Raw genomic sequence first — 18,122 nt, forward strand, 5'->3', positions numbered from 1 at the left:
ATACGAAACCTCGATTTTGTCAATTTAAATTACGTTTTATCTGGTCGAAGCACAACTGTCGCATTCACTCAATATATATATTGATATATATATATATATATTGTCGCATTCACTCAATATATACATACACTCAATATATATATCGAAGAAAGGAACGGTAACAAAATTAAGGTTTCGGGTGTACAGCCCTCTTAATACTGGAAATAACAATACTGGAAGTGTAGTGGTTTATCAAAAAATGGTAGAAGAATTAAGAACTGGATTACTCAATGCTATTCCAATACAAATATGTACATTATAAATGCGATAATTGCTTTAGTTTGATGATAGCCATAAAAAAGTGCACGCAAACTGAAGCATCGTCGTGTATCGAGTGAGTAATTATGCTGGTATTTTTTTGCACGATCGTTCGGTGTCATAACACGGATGAAATATTATATGTACATATTAGTCGATTAATGAACGGTACGTATTGTTCAAGTGCAAATGTGAAGCCATTGTTACACGGGCAAGCCGTGTTATCGTTAATTAACGCGAAAACGAAACAATAACAAAGAATATATTCACATAAGTTCGATTAATAAACAACTACAAAAAAGTAACTTAACAATAATAGAAACAATGCTCATAATTGGCAAACTAATATAGCGAAAAGCCTTGTGACAGAAGTTGAAAATGACAATTTTTCAATTTTATCTTCTGTTAGTGATTTCATAGATAAGATGAGAGACACAAATTCAAAATTAAAATTACTTCAAACTTAAAATAATAGAGAGTCTTAAATCTCTGAATCTGAAAATTGATAAAACGTTGGAAGAATTGAATTTTTGAAAAAGTGTTTCTTTTGTATCTCGCCCTTTTATTATGATGACAAATGAAAATTTCACAGTACTATAAAATAGATCATTTTCAGTATTAAGATTAATTAACTGGGCTAACGAAAATATGCATTATAAGAAATTAGTCATGATCAAGTACTTAATAACCATTTTAATAATATTTTGGTTTAAAAATTTTGATGAAACAAACTAATATAAACAATTGCTTTATTAATATTGTCTATTTTTCCTACTACCGTATATTGCGAAAGATCATTCAGTGTGATGTACTTTATTAAAAACAAATTTAGAAACCAACTGCCAGACGCAAACCTAGCAGCAGCAGTGCGGCTTGCATTGGAAAAAAGAAGTTATGAGCAATTTTCATTTGTATTATTATTAAATAAATAGATGCCAAAATGTTACAATTTCTTTTATTTGATTAAATTTGGTGCGGCCACCAGACATTTCCATGGGACCACTATTATCACTTGTGCGGCCACGGTAAAATTTCGCCTGAGAACCACTGCAATAGACCACCGATTGTGGCATTTGATCAAACGATTTGGTGTGTGAGCTACCAGTGTTAAAATAGCTACCATTTTCCTTCTTTCGTCCAAGCGTGTCGCACGGCTTTCCTGCAAGATATTTTGTTCCTGGTTGAGAAGGGTGAGTTTTATACTCTGTCAGATTACACCGTTTATTATAATAATCTCTGAATATTTTAGTTGCTGGTGACAGTCGTTTTCGTGGCTAATCTCGAATTTTTGCAAATTCAAATTGAGCACGCCGCCGAGAGCCACGCCCAATGCGCCTAGGTTTCGTTGATTATGAAAAAGCCTTCGATACAGACTTAGTCATTGTGTAGTAGTTAGCACTATATATGTATATGTCTATAAACACTGATGATTCAGTGAGTAATGTGATGCCATAATCCCGAACCAATCGCACGAGGACGTGGTTTAAATAGTCGCGTGGTGGGTAGGGCTCTCAATTATTCGTAGTTTTCGAATATTCGAACATCGAATAAAAATTGATGAAATATTTGAATATTATTCGTACTTTTTTCCACTTTCGTATTGATTTATTTAAACAATTAATGTAAAAAATTATCAAATATTATTTAATAAAAATATTTTTTGCTTAATTATAATTAATTTAATTAATCATCAATTATTTTCAAGTTTTTTCAAATACCTTTTAAATATATTAAATTTAATATTTATATTTAATTGTTTAATATATACACAGTATAAAACAACAATACAAAAATTAATTAATTAAATAAATTTTCAATAGATGGCGATAAACGCAATAATTAAAAAATTGTATTTAATGCATATTTTTATAATAAGTTTTCTATTAAATTTTATTTTTTTGACTGGCAACATTTTTGACATTTCAATACCTTTCAAAAGATACCAAAAGTAAATTATTTTGATCTTGTATTCGCATATTTTGTCGTTATGAATACTTATTTTATATACCATCACCATTCATTATAATTATTTATTAGTTTTTTATTCAGATCGTACTTTTCGACATTGATATTATGACCGTCGTACATTTTTATTCTGACCATGAATAATAGAATTGTGACCATAAAAAATATAATTATGACTAAACGTTAATAATATTATGACCAAAACTCGAATTTTATTCTGATGACCGATTTCCGACTGATGACTGACAGCAGTATGTACATATATATGTACATATATTAATTTACAGTCAATTTGAGTAAGTAAATTACCAGTGTTTCTTCTATTGCAATTCCAGATATTCAACAAATCAGTGTTTTTTCACAATAGTTCTTTCAACCTAACACTTAGTCCTAAATAAAACAACATTCATGGAAGGAAACTAAGCATTTTGTATTTCAAAAAAAAATATTCCTACCATCATTCTTCAGCTCCTTCACAATACAATATGTAAAGTAAAAATAATGTGTTGAAACTCAATTTGAAATTTATGATCGATAAGAGAGTTATGGGAAATATTAAAACACGGTTTCAAAATATCCGATGGTCTATTTATTATCTGATAAAATATATATATATATATATATATATATATATATATATATATATATATATATATATATATATAAATAAAAATATCTGATTACATTTTTGAATTACGATCGATTTCATGAACTAATTTCCATGCTAACTAACTGCATTTCATGAACTAACTTCCAATTGGAGGAAATATCAACCACATTTATTATATTTTAGAAATCGCAGAATCGTTCTACCCCTACAATACATCTCGCCAGCACCCTAACACAGAGAGAAATTTAAATCATTCTTCAGCCCCTTCACAATCTCTTGTCGATTAATACATAAGGTATGAATTATATATTATACAATATACAAAGTAAACATTAGGGAATGAAATTAAATTTGTATTTACTGACCAATTACAGAGATATGGGAAAAGTTCAAAGATTGTTTCAAAATATCCGTGAGCCTGAAAATTTTTGAATTTAGAAGCCTTCTTTAATTACTTTTGTCGATTGATTCCATTAAATTTCTGTATAAAATGGAATCCGACAGCACAATGACTCCCGAAGAAAGTTCTCAAAAGCTTGTGACAGTAAAATTTGAATTAGAAAAAAGATTGCATTATTTCGTAAAGATTTTCGTAAATGAAGTCGAAAGCACTTTAAATTTTCATTACGAAATTTTAGAAGGTATTATTGAAAAGTCCGGATCAATTCCAGAAGTAACAGAGAGTATTTTTGGTGTAGTTGCGAAGATTTTTATGTTTACCGGAGCTGATAAATTATCCAAGCTTATTCGAAAACCACTAGAAAAATCGTTTGAAGTATTTGAAAAGAATAAATCATTACAATATCACGAAATGGTGTACTACTATCGTCATGATAAAACTAAAGGAAAACATTTGTTTGTGGACATTGGAATTGACGTATTTGCAAGCTATGAATATCAATTAGATGGAATCACTTCTACGAGGGGACCTCAAAAGGCAATTCAAAGAGTGGCCAGAGATGCAGCCGACCGATTTTTGAACCGATTTAAAAGCGAAGGAGAAGATAAGGAAGCGAGTAAATTGCAAAAAGTGTCGAATACAGCCAAAAACAAGTTCAAACCGCAATTGCCTGCTTCAAAATGCGACTATAAAATTAATGCCCAAAAAGTAATAGAGGGCAAATCCAAGTCAAAATCTCCTTTTATTCCAGATAAAGCTTGGACTCCTGGATTTGATATTGGGTACAAATGTACGACTCACGACTGCCAAAGGGAACATAATGATTGGAACACGACAAATCTTTTTGAGCAAGTCGGAATTGCTGTAAAATATAAAAAAGGGGAATTTTTTGATTTGTATAGTTGTCAGAAATCCAATTGTAAAAAATACGGGTATCGGCGTCTTTTTCCAGGTGAGAAATTAGATGCTTCGAAATACAAACATCCTGAAAAATGCGAAAATTTGTGCTTGCTCCCGAAATATTCGAAAGATATAGACTACAAATCACAACATGATAAAATATTAAAATTAATCGAAGAAGAATGTGAAGAAGCAATTCAGAAGAAAATGCTTAAATTAACTCTTCAAGCAGAAACAAAATTGAATGAATTAATAAAAGAAAACAAAGAAATAGGAAATCATCAGTCGGAGGGGATGGAAATATTAAAATGCCAATTGATGGATATCAAGAAGCGGGATGAAGAATTACACAATTCAGCACAAAAGGATCGCGATGAAAAACATAAAAAACAAATGGAGCTTACGGATACAAAGACAACAGAGATAATTGAAATGCTTAAAGAAAATAAAGGTAAAAGAAATGAAAGCGAAAGAGTTTTATTTCGCTTGAAGAATCCGACAGCATTGTTTCAAGGAAGGAAAAAAGAATTAACAGAATTACACAATGCATTGAGAAATGGAGATAAAACCAGTGTGATTTCGCAGGCAGTCTCCGTCGCTGGATTGGGTGGAATAGGGAAGACGGAATTAGCAAATAAATACATACAAGATTACGGGAAAGATTATCACAATATCATCTCCATCAATGCCGAAAAGAAGGAAACAATATCGGAATCATTTTATACATTAGCAAAAAAACTTCAAATTTCAGTGGTTTTGAATGACACGGAAGATGTCATAAATAGACAACGTGATATAGAATATGTCGTTGGAGACACTTACGCAAATTTCAACAAAAATGGGGAAAAGAAGGAAACGATAAAATTGGCAAAAAAACCTCGAATTGCAGTTCTCTTGAATGACAAGCAAGATGTCATAAATAGACAACGTGATATAGAATATGTTATCGAAGACATTTACGCATATTTCAACAAAAATGGGGAAACGCTGGTGGTTTTTGATAACACTGAAAATTATGCAGATATAGAAAAATTCATATTCAACGGTTCTTCTGAAAATAACATACATACATTGATCACATCTCGAAATCGAAATTGGGATATCGGTGGAAAAGGCAAAATTAAAGTGATTCTCTTGAATGAATTTACCGAAGACGAAGCCATGAGTTTTTTGAAAACATATTTGGTAGAAGAAACTGAAGTCGATTTGAAATCGTTAAGTAATTTGTTACATAGATTTCCACTAGCGCTTAAACAATCAGTTGGCTACATTCAACATCAAAACAAAATGCAGAGGGAAAGAAAAAATGGTATAAGATTTAGCGTCAAACATTACGTTGATATATATAAGGAACAGTGGAAAGAACTACTCCACAAAGGGAATGGTGAAGTAGTCGACGATTTGTACAAAGAAACGATAGCAACAACGTGGAGAATCACATTGAAGAAAATAGAAACAATTAGTGAATGTGGACAATTGGCTTCATCGGTATTAAAAATCATGGCGTATCTGGCGCCAGATGAGATCGACATCGAAGATATATTTTTAAAATTAGAAAGAAACTACGTAAAATTTTACGATGCTTTTCGCCTGCTTCGTAATTACAGTATGATTGATTACGATAAAGGAGTAGCAAATGTGCATCGGCTTGTACAGCAGGCTATTCAAATATACTTAGATGAGAAGAAAGAAGAAACTGAAGTTCTGAGACAAGCGCTGAAGCTTTTAGAAAAGTGTGAAACTGAGAGGCACATTGTGAGTGTTTGGGAATATTCATCAAAGCATCCTCAAATTGTAAAACGTTTTTATAATAATGCCATATATGGTAAATGGAGTGAAACGCCTATTCACTTATTAGCATCTAATCGAAATGATGTAACTGCTATCGCTGAAATATTTAAATGCGTCAGTGGTTGCATCAAATGCAAAGATAATTTCAATGATTCTCCTTTGCACAATGCGTGTAGAGAAGGCAATATAAATGTAGTTGAGTTTTTGGTCAAAAAAGGAGCTGATGTAAATTGTAAAAATACTTCGAAACAAACACCGTTACATTTGGCTGCAATGAGAGGCTATGAAAAAGTGGTAAAATATTTGATAGAAAACAGGGCAACAATGGAAAAAGATAAGTCGAATGATAATCCAATAGATGTGGCTGTATTTCACGGTAATATTAGCATTGTCGAGATTCTGATACCAAACAACAACGATAAGTATTTGATTCACGCTCGTTTTAACAATGCAATACGGAAAGAACATATTGATGAATGTAAGAATATAATTCAAAGTTTAGAAGAAACGCATCCCTATTGGTTGGAGTCGATGTTTAAAGAGAACAATTCTCTTAGTGTGGCTGTGAAATATTCAAACGTAAGTACGTTAGAATACCTCATCAAATACAGAATAAACGTAAAGGCGTGCGATGATTGGAAGAAAACATTATTAGTCGTTGCTGCTGAAAATAAAAAAATGGAAGCACTGAAACTTTTACTGAAATTGGGAGCCGACCCAAATGCAAAGAACATTAATGGCAATTCGGTGTTGCATTTTCTCGCCCAAGTAGATGCTGTGGAGGAATTCGAATTGCTACTGACCAAAAGGGTTGATCTCAATATTCGAGGTAACAATGATTGGACACCGATTCATTGGGCTGCACATCATGGAAGTGTTAATATTCTGCAACTGCTTTTCGATAAAGGTGTCGACATCAATGTCACTACTAAAGACGGGTTAACACCGCTTATCATTGCTGCCTCGAATAATAAATTGGAAGCACTGAAACTGTTACTGAATTTGGGAGCCGATCTGAATATTCGAGACAATGATGATTGGACACCGATTCATTGGGCTGCACAGAATGGAAGTGTTAATATTCTGCAACTGTTTTTCGACAAAGGTGTCGACATCAATGTCACTACTAAATACGGGTCGACACCACTTATCATTGCTGCTAAAAAAAATAAATCTGAAGCACTGAAACTGTTACTGAATTTGGGAGCCGACCCAAATGCAATCACCAATCAAGGCAATTCTGTGCTGCATTTGTTTGCCCAAGTAGATGCTGTGGAAGAATTCGAATTGATGCTGAGTAAAGGGGTTGATCTCAATAATCGAGGTAACAATGATTGGGCACCGATTCATTGGGCTGCACAGCATGGAAGTGTTTATATTCTTCAACTGCTTTTCGATAAAGGTGTCGACATCAATGTCACGACTAAAGACGGGTCGACACCACTTATCATTGCTGCTAAAAAAAATAAATCTGAAGCACTGAAACTATTACTGAAATTGGGAGCCAACTCAAATGTAATCACCAATCAAGGCAATTCTGTCCTGCATTTTCTCGCCCAAGTAGATGCTTTGGAGGAATTCGAATTTCTACTGAGCAAAGGAGTTGATGTCAATATTCGAGGTAACAATGATTGGACACCGATTCATTGGGCTGCACGGCATGGAAGTGTTAATATTCTGCAACTGCTTTTCGATAAAGGTGTCGACATAAATATGATTACTAAAAAAGGTGACTCACCACTTCTTTTGGCAGCTCATTATGGTAAATTCAATGCAATAAAATGTCTACTTAAGAATGGCGCTAACCAAAAAATCATCAACAAAAAAGGCCAAACTCTTCTCCACAAGGCAGCTTACGGATGTGATGTTGATGCTTTTAAATATATCATGGAATTGGTGTGTGATCTCACAATTGTCGATAAATTGGGTAATTCTTTATTACACTTGGCTGTTCATGGAAGAAACGAAGCTATGATCAAGTTTCTGATTGAATTGGGAATCGATCCGAACATTGCTGATAAGGAACATGGCTGGACACCACTTCATGATATTTCCTATAGTCGTCGAAATGTCACTAAACGTATCGTTGAATTATTAATTAACCTGGGCGCTAATCCCAACTCATTAAGCAAATGCAATCAAACGCCCCTACACTTCGCATCTACAGGAAATAATCATATTGCAGCGTCTGTATTGATAGAAAAAGGCGCTGAAATCAACTCCTGCATTAATATTGGTCGATCTGCTTTACACTACGCATCTGCAAAATGCAATTCGAAAATGATTGAATTTCTCCTGGAAAAAAGTGCCGCGGCTAACGTCATTGATTCGAAAGTTCGGTCTCCTTTACACCATGTTTCAAGAAATGGTAAATATGAAGATGTGAAACTGTTGCTGAAACACGGTGCCGATCCCTGCAAATTGGATAAGGCAGGCCACACACTGCTTCATCTGGCCGCCGTGCACTTTCGATACCGCGCGGTAGATCATCTCATTCGCAACGTCGAGGGCATTGACGTGAATGCCCGAGACGTCAACGGCAAAACCCCTCTACATTTGGCAGCTGAGTGTGGAAGAGTTTCCATCGTGGGTCTCCTCGTCCGCCGAGGAACCGACGTAAGGGCCACGGACAAAGACGGCAACACGCCTTTAGACGTGGCAACCAAGCTTAATCGGACCAAGGTCGTGGACTTCTTCAATTCATTGAAAGGTGAGAATATATTATATATTTATGGGTTTCATTTTAATATTGAGTATAAACTATTTGTTTAACTTTCCTTTTTTTATAGATAGATCTTATGTGACTAAAGACTCAAATTTGGAGACACCATTTATCGACGTATGCATTGGTGTAGTTTTTATTGGATTTAGTGTCTTGTCTTCTTACATTATTTTTAAACTTGTTTTTTCTTAGAAATAAAATCTACTATATAAAACACTAATGTTTGTGTCGTCGTCGTTGTTTGTGTGGTCGTAGTTACGTGGTCAACCATCGGTCGTTGGTTGTGTCCGTCGTTGGGTGGAAATAACACGTTCGATTTATTTTTTTTTCGATTCAAAGGATTCACCCGCAGTGGGTGCATCCAGATGTGGCCCCGCCGAAGGGGGCGCAGCCCCCATGGGGCCCCTGTCAGGGGCGTCACAAGGGGCGCAGTCCCATAGGGCCTCTGTCGGGGGCGCAGCCCATAATAAAATAAATAAAAATATGTTGGATAAAAAAGATGATGGATAAAAAAGATGATAATCTAGACGAGTACCTATGCGATTAATTCAGAGGATATGCCAGCTTTGAAGATGAACGAGAATGGATTTGATGATAAGCCGCAAGCAACTGTAGACCACGTCTTGTCTATATTTGACGGACAGTTAGATCTTGAATCGAATTATACTGGTTTTCTTGAATTATTACGTAATTTTTTTTGATATTTAAAACTTACCTTAAATTTAAAGCCTTCAAATCTTAATTTTGTTTAATTGTTTCAGTTCATTCTGGAGAAGAGAAAATGACGCCAATGTATTATATAATGATTATTTCACCGTATTCAAACCAGGACCTAATGCATCAGCTTCTTCATATGATGATCTCCTACAAACGATTATTATGGTACGTTTGTATACTTATACTTAGCTTTTGCGAAAATCTTTTAAATAAAATAGTTTTAACTTATATTATACTTTCAGGTAATTGTCGGAGTATTGATTATCCTCACAATATTATTCATCATACTCTGCGCTGAAAACGGTCACAGTTGTAGAAAGGCACGGCAGCACGTTTCTGAAATGCATACTTTGCAACACACACTGCGGTAAGTGCAATGGTATTGTTGCGTGGACGTGAAGAGGGGGCTTCCAGAATCGGAGAGAAAGACGCAGGAGCATTGTAGAAGTCGTTTGTTCGTCCGCCCTCCAGGTCGGAATGGTTTCCAGGCCGAGAGCGCCCCATATTTATACCCGTTGGGCACAACACACATACATAAACTATTGGTCGATGAGTGGGACGATCCCATTGGCCATTGCATACGGCTCAATCATTCGGCGAGGACATTTTGGCGCGAACGAGAGATCAGGTGATTAGCGCTCGTAAACCATCGGTCCACGAGCGCCACCCACCTAATGTCTACGTTACAGTATTTTAGCTCACTGATTATTTGAATATATTTCCTTGAATTCAGCCTTAAAACATACCGCAGCCAATTTAATTGAATTGCATACAAAATTCTATCACTTTCAGAAATATTTGTCAAGGTTTGAACTCGTCTCACATATGTAGTCCACCTGAAATGCATCCCATATCTAAAGAAAACCTTCTAGCAGCATAAACAGACCGACAAGTCGAGTCTGGCTACGGTTTTCAACAAGAGATCGAAGTAAAATACAAAAATTACATACATATGTATGTTGCATGAAGTATTTACGTCCAATTTTGATGCTAACTATGTAAATCCATTTTAGATTTTGCCGGATTGTTTCCCCGATCGGACTATGGACGCTTCAGAAGCTAAGGAAAACCAGGGTAAAATCTTTATCCGGACATCAAAGCTTACGATCAAACGAGGGTGAAATTGACTCAAATTGATTCCGTTGTTGGTAGTGATTATATCAACGCCGATATACATATGTAGTTATGGGATATAATGTATGTTGGCTAACCAATTGTAACGGCCTTAACATCAAGTGTAATACATACATATGTATGTTTAATTTAAAATATTTATATGGAAAATTGACAGTTTTGTACACTTTTCAGCGAGCGAATGCAGCAATGGCTCAGCAAGCGGTACATTCGAAGAAAAAATAGTTGTGGAAGGATTTTGTATCTTCCGACCATCCGTATGCAATTATTTAATTTATGATCTATGTACATATGTATGTATGTTTTACACATTAGATCTTGATTAAGAAATCTGAAATTAAAGAAAAAATATTAAATGAAACTGTAATTACTATTCCATTGATTCCATTCCAGAACCTATTAACTAAATTTGTTGATTTGGAAAAAGGTCGTATGATTCCATTAAATTCCTTATGATTAAGGAAATATAAAACATATATCTGAATATTAAAAAATGATATGATATGAATGAAATGATTTCAATTAATGACAAAATAAATTAATTAAAGTAATGACGAAATTATTAATGAAATATTAGTAACAAATTAATTTAAATACAAAAGGGTAGATGCCGATACACGTCTATGAGTTTATAAAACGTATGATGTATCATTATTTTTAGCATTACAGCTTATCACATTGTAACTGAACATAATATTGGGCAAATAAAAATAGCTTATCTCAGTCAGTGTTCTCGATAAGGTGTACGATTAGTCGTTAGTCACATTCAATTTGAATTATTATTATAAAAATAATGTAATTCGTAAAAGACGTTAATGATAAACCTAGTGCGTATACATTGTGAAGAAGGCACAATTTTTTATATGAAACATTTTGAACTAATTGGTGTTATTTACTATACATTAATAGAGATTATTATAAATAATATAAATACCCATTACTTGAGAGGTATTTATTATATAGAAGATTATTAGAAAAAATATAAATAGCCATGACAGGTTGGCCGAAGTTTTTACTACCTAAACTAATATCTAGTAGAAGTTGTTTATCCTATCTGTAGATTATTGTTTGTTAAATTTAAACAACTTCGGGTAAAGATTGTATAGGATAATAATGGTGTATGTATTTTTGATTTGACAATGTCGTGAATTATGTTTTTCGAACACTTGCATGCTAGGATTGTATATTAATAGTTGTTTGACCTCTTATTGTGTATTTATATGCCAATCTATCTATACTCATATGTACATACACGATAACGTCAATTTTTATATTTATAAATACATATATGTATGTATATGTGTACGTATTATTCTATAATTATGTATATATTATTTATTTGAAGATTTTTTATTATCATATTATTTAAACGTCATTGTAAACTAAATATATTTGTATAATAAATCTATTGTATTTGGATGCGTCGTTTTTCTAGAATACCTTTTCTTTTCAGATAATAATTAATAAGAATCTTAGCCCTTTGACTGACGATCTACGATCTGATGTAATCCATAAAGAGCGGACCAACTTTGCGCCGTTCATTGTCCATTGTTCGTCGTGCTTTGTTCATTTTTATGATGAAGCTTTTTTAATGCTCTCTAGCTTTGTAGTTTGTCCTGTTTACTGGAAAATAGACCCAAAATGCCCTGTTTCCTCGAAAAAGCACGCTTCTGGTCCTACCTCTAGTAATCGGAAGACCAAAGGGGATAAGGGCCCGCCCTTCAGAACACTTACACACAGGTCCAGTCCTAGGTTATTTAGCGCCCCAGTCAAAACCTAAAAACGTCGTAAAATTACTGTAAAATTATTATCTTCATATATTGTATTTTATGTTAAAATTTCAAACATAAATAAATACAACTATTTTTGTGATGTTTTTAAAGCTTTTTGGAAGAATTGAAGATTATTTTTATATAAATTTTGCCATTCAATTATACTAAATACCTGATCATCATTTGAGAAGTCATTTACAAATGTAGAAAAATAGTAAGAATTAAATAAAAATCTGCCTTGAATAAAAATTTTGCTTCCTAGCCTTTAAATTAAAATCATTTAAATCTTTTAAAAGTAGTTGATACGTGAAGTTTTTGAGCTATTTCGTTTTCAATTATTGATAATATAGCTAATGAATTTAAACGCTCGTTCGATAAAGTTGACCTGAAACAGGTCTTAATAAGTTTAAGTTTGCTAAAACTACGTTCACATGACGCAACTGTTACCGGAAGGGTTATTAAAATTCTTAAAGCTATCCATAACTTTGGTAAAGCATTTTGTAGCTGGTAAATTTTTATAAAATTTATTGGAGTATTTATACCTTCGGATATCAAAGTGCTAATTATTTTAATTTCTTCGTGTAAATCATTATCATTTTTAACGCAATTATCTCCATCTTTAAGAATTACTTCTAATTTTATGCATTGTACTTCAAGTGATTGATTTCGGGAAAATTTTTAAAATCAAACAAGAATCCTATAGTTTTTTGAAAATCGTCAGTTTGTTGAAAACGGTCTTTAAAAGAGCTATTACATTATCTAAAATCATTTTAAATACTTTATTTTTAACGTTTTCTTCTGGATTATTGATACTTTAGTCTACACATTCATAATCAAAAATTAGTTTTTTTTTTTATATGACTTCTTTTCTCTGTAAAGATAAGTTCTACATCAAATACTTTTGCTTATTCTATTCCCTCACATTTGGCATTTTCAAATCCGTACGATTAAATATTCTGTGCATGATTTTAACAGTGATATTACTGATCCTAAATCCATTCTTCTCGACTGCATTGATATGTTTAATACATTTATGTGTTTCAAAATATTTTACCAAGTTATGAGTAAAAAATCACAAAGCTGTTGAGATAACGATATAGCTTCACGTTTAATCGCAAGATCTACTACATATGTACATATATAAGCATTACTAGAAGATAGTTCAATGTAAATTTTGAGCTGTAATTTTGGGTAAAATGCTAATTATTTCACATTTTTAGCAATGTTTTTCGAAATGTTTTGGAGGTATAATTACGTTTTTATTTTGGTTTTTGGCGCCCCTCTCTCCAGCAAGCCAGGCGACCGCCTGTACTGCCTGCCTCTCGGGGCGACGCTGTTTACACATGAATACGTACGAGTTGTCTAGCTGCTGGACTTTAGCACCATGTGTCCTGGGACTTGGAAAACGTCGAGACTTCGGAATCTCTAGTACATCTTAGCCATAGTTATGACTGGGAGCTAACCTGTAATTTCACTATGGCAAATTTGTAAATAAATAAATAAATAAAATGTGTATACGGTAGAGTTTGTTCAACGAAAGAGCGACCAATTGAACAATGTTGGAAACTACCGGTTGACTGCAAAGTATGCTTTACGCTTTATATATGTTACACCGAATCCGTGATATTATCTATTACACGCATTCGGCAACAGAATTGCCGAATGCGTGAAAAATGCAAGCACGTCGGCCAGTTCACGGATTCGGCAAATTCTTTGGCGAATACGTGTATTCGGCAAGAATTTGTCTGCTCAAAGCGTGGAGTCGGCAAATAGACAGCAGCGCTCCGGTGTTGTTTTTTAGAACTGGACAGCGTGTACATTTTTGCCCATATTCAAAGACTTCAAAGAGTGTTTGTCTGTAATAGTCCCCTATCCAAAAAATGTTTGTATTTTAAGTTAAAACAATGAGTGAGAGGTGACTACGAGCTTGTTAAAATACAAAGTGTTCTATGGCTCAAAGTGTTCTATGGCTCAGGTCACGCAGGGCTGTTTTGGTCCTTCGGACAAATGCATCTCCGGACTCCGGAGAGATATATGCAGTTAGATTAAGCGTTTCACACCCGGTGATTTCTTAGTCGCTCACATTTTTATACCTTTGGTCTGGTCGGTGTAGCCGAGAGCTATGTTCTGGGACATGGGTAATTAAATTAAATATTTATAACATAATACTGATTCTTCACAAGGTATAAAATTCCGACTGTTAAAATATTGTTCAAAATGTATAAAAATAGCATTAATTTATGTACAAGTCATATGAGATGATCGAAACATATGTATGTAGTCATATTATACATAATAATATGTAAATTAAACTAAATTAAACATCCTCGTTCAGCTGTTACTTTGACACTTGTTCCAGTTCACGCATTCGGCAAAGAATTTGCCGAATCCGTGAACTGGGCAACGTGCTTGCATTTTTCACGCATTCGGCAATTCTCTTGCCGAATGCGTGTAATAGACCATTTCACGGATTCGGTGTAACATATACATACATTAACATATACATACGTTACATTTATAGGAGTAGATTATCGTTTGTAAAATTTGCACAAGTTGGGGTTTCTAATTAGGATTTTGCGTTGAAACCATTAAACAATTGTAAATGATAATAATGATGTATGTATTTTTCGGTTTAACAATGTCGTGAATTATCTTTTTCGAAGACCTGCATGCTAGGATTGTATAGTAATTATTTTTTGACCTCTTATTGTGTATTTATATGCAAATCTATCTACATTTATACATATATACATACACGATAATGACAATATTTATATTTATAAATGCATATATATGTGTACGTATTATTCTATAGTTATATATTATTTATTTGAGGAATTTTTATTATTATATTATTTAAACGTCATTGTAAACAAAATATTTGTATAGTAAATCTATTGTATTTTGATGCGTCTTTTTTTTTAGAATATGGTTTTCTTTCAGAGTTATTGTCAAATTGTTATTGTTCATTGTCATATTTGTTATTTTTGCGTAGGGGTGGGTTCAGGATTCAAATGAAAGGCCAAAGTCGCTTCACAACATTTATTCAACACGTAAAGTGTGATTCAGGAGGTCCACATGTAATCACCGCTCTCTCCAGAATACTCGATCCACCGTGAGTACCTCCTTATAAAGGACAAGTTTCCCAGCATAGCATCCCAGATTTGATGGCGTGTCTTTTGTCTCGGCATGTAGGTCTACCTTGGCGAGTCGCACGCACTCACCCCAGTTCTGAGAACTCTAGCGTATCCTTTGTTTGGGCACTAACACAGTCCCATTAGCCTAAACTAGGTTTTCTATTGTTCATCCTAGAATGCACTTAGACATTGGATAACCTCTCCCACGTTCCCACGCTACATTATTGTTGTGGATTTGATTGACTAAAATCCTTGGATGACTTCACGAATTCGTTCTATATCTTTTAAAATAGTGAAGATCGTTAAATGAGACAATTGCAACACTAGAACACAATATTGTTTCAACACTTCAGGTTTAATTTCCATGTCAATCACATTTCTCTTTTTTTACCGGTCATTTTAGGCACAATTAATCAATTATTATCTCACAAAATATCTGATGACATCAGAAGAACAAAGGGGATGTATTTATTTATTCTTGGAAAAACTATAGTTTAGTTACATTTATGTTTGTCTCAATGTTTATGATTGTCAAACTACGTGAGATGACATATGTACAAGTTGTTTGTCATTCCATGTAGTCCGGTCTCCGAGAAGTAGTTGTATGATTCAACTACATCTTGGAGACTAGCAGTTGGAGCCAGTCCAGAAGTTCTGTTACTCGGACGGATTGCCGAATGACAAATCAGACTCTGATGATGTAAAAATGCGTATTGCAATAGAGCGAGGACAATTCGTAAAGTCCAGGAGAGTGCTTTATAGTTGTCACCTCAGCATAAAAGTGCTATGTTTGGTTGGTTCTTTTAGATGGAAGTGAAACGTGGGCGTTGAATGTGATAACTATGAGAATAACTTCATCTATTGTTATTACGTACATATATGTAGATAAAGTAAAACTAAAGATCGACAGTGTTCATAATTTGGCGAAGTTCTTCGTCATTTCAATCATCTTATTCACAAAGTTGGAACTCGAAGTTGAAGTGTGTGAAGGATTCAAGTAAAAGGCCAAAGTCGTTTCACAGCATTTATAGATGATTAAGGAGATACACACACTGCCAGTGCTCTGTCCAGAATGCCTTGATATGGTCTAAGTGAGATATGGTCTAATATAATGCGGCCTGTGCGACTCTAATAGAATGCCTTGATATGGTCTAATATATTAGCCAGCAGTTTGGGTGTGCTTGTGTTTGTGTTATGGTGCGTACGCACCAAGCCAACGAACGGCCCACAGGCCAACTTTAAAAACCAATAGCGTACAAAATATCGAAATAAAAATTAAATTTAAAAAATGAAATTAAATATCAAAATTAAAACTATTATTATTATATTAAAATTAAATTCAAGTATCAAAATAAAATTATAATCATTATATTAAAATTAAAATTAAATATTGAAAGTTAAAACAGAACATGCACAATTTAAATAAATTTTCGAGATTGACCTAAAATTAGATCATCAACAATCACATACAGGTAATCCTCGACTTTTGTTTGTCGAAGATGTTTTGACTTACGAAGATACGCACTAAGATCGAAAAAAAATCAAAGAATTATTATTTTTACTTCCCCGTAATGCGCATTTACTGAGAATATATCTAGCCAGCAGCATAGCTCGGACGTTAAGCTTCTGCTTACCGTCAAGAAGGTGCCGGGTTCTATCCCTGAATGAAAATGAATTTTTCAGAGTATGCTGTTGGTCAGACCTGGATTTGTGACTCCAGGTTGATCGTTTCCTATCAGAGTTTGCCAATTTTCTCTGATTTCATTGTTGAAACGGTTCCCGGAAAAAAAAAATTGGCTAAAAATCCTTCCTACCTACTATGTCACCACTATTTGAAATTTGATGGATGTACAATAAAAATTTATGAACAATTCATAGATGTCTCGTTGATTTGCGAGTTTTTTCAGTGTCTCGCAATTCAACGACTTATAATAAAAAAAAAATGCTGCATTTGTATTTGTAATTGGCCAGGAAGGCGCATTGGGATTTACCTGTAAGGCCTTCCTGGTATATATGTAAAATAAAAAAAATAAAAAAAAATAAAATGTATTAGTATGGGTGATCCAACGATTTTTGCTAACCCGGGGTGTTGTCGGTCACATCAAACGGATTTTTTTATTCTTCAATTGTTTCTCTCGTCGAAATAAATCAAGTAATTAAATCATTTCAGAGGTAAAATTTATCGGATAATGTGTGATTATTAATTTTATTTCGACGAAAGAAAAAAAACCCTTTGACAAATCACCGACATCCGACACCGCGTTTTTTTATGAATTGTTTTTTTTTTATCGATCATCCAAGTGGAAATACAGTAACATCTCGTGACGACTTTAACAATATTTTTTTTCGCTCGTACGCAGAGAAATTATAATATTTCTCTGGTTTTAAATGCGGTATCGTCGTAATTCAAAACATTGTTGTAATTCAAAACATCAACGATGATCTAATTTTAGCTCAATCTCGCTCTTTAGCTTGATTTTGATATTTAATTTCAATTTTAAAATTTAATTTTTATTTCGATATTTTGTACGCTACTGCTGGTTAAAAAGTTGGCCCAAAATCGTCGTTGGTTTAGTCCGTAAGCACCATTAACCACCAAGAGATTATTGGGTTCGATCGCGGGCTAATCTTTGATACAGACTTGGATATTTTACATACATACATACATATACATATT

At 33.7% G+C, this 18,122-nt stretch overlaps 1 protein-coding gene and 1 long non-coding RNA gene across 11 annotated transcripts; both read left to right on the forward strand.

The window, feature by feature from the left end:
• The first annotated feature begins 2,197 nt into the window (after positions 1-2,197).
• Positions 2,198-9,193, forward strand: LOC143919416 (uncharacterized). Its single transcript, XM_077441727.1, has 5 exons — positions 2,198-2,245; positions 2,335-2,558; positions 3,056-3,167; positions 3,247-8,673; positions 8,753-9,193. Exons 4-5 carry the CDS (start codon positions 3,363-3,365, stop codon positions 8,875-8,877), a joined length of 5,436 nt encoding a protein of 1,811 aa, XP_077297853.1. The 5' UTR covers positions 2,198-2,245; positions 2,335-2,558; positions 3,056-3,167; positions 3,247-3,362; the 3' UTR covers positions 8,878-9,193.
• On the forward strand, positions 8,753-11,952 carry LOC143919417 (uncharacterized). Of its 10 annotated transcripts, none has more exons than XR_013261231.1 (7): positions 8,753-9,372; positions 9,447-9,567; positions 9,645-9,769; positions 9,874-10,030; positions 10,195-10,330; positions 10,416-10,599; positions 10,711-10,875. It is a non-coding gene; the product is annotated as an uncharacterized LOC143919417 (long non-coding RNA). The 10 variants fall into 10 exon arrangements; XR_013261234.1 differs by having other exon boundaries at positions 8,866-9,372; positions 10,416-10,639; positions 10,711-11,952; XR_013261236.1 differs by having other exon boundaries at positions 9,144-9,372; positions 10,416-10,476; positions 10,711-10,860.
• The last annotated feature ends 6,170 nt before the right edge of the window (positions 11,953-18,122 follow it).

The sequence above is a fragment of the Arctopsyche grandis genome, chromosome 11, assembly GCF_051622035.1.
Source record: "Arctopsyche grandis isolate Sample6627 chromosome 11, ASM5162203v2, whole genome shotgun sequence".
Taxonomy (NCBI): Eukaryota; Metazoa; Arthropoda; class Insecta; order Trichoptera; family Hydropsychidae; genus Arctopsyche; species Arctopsyche grandis.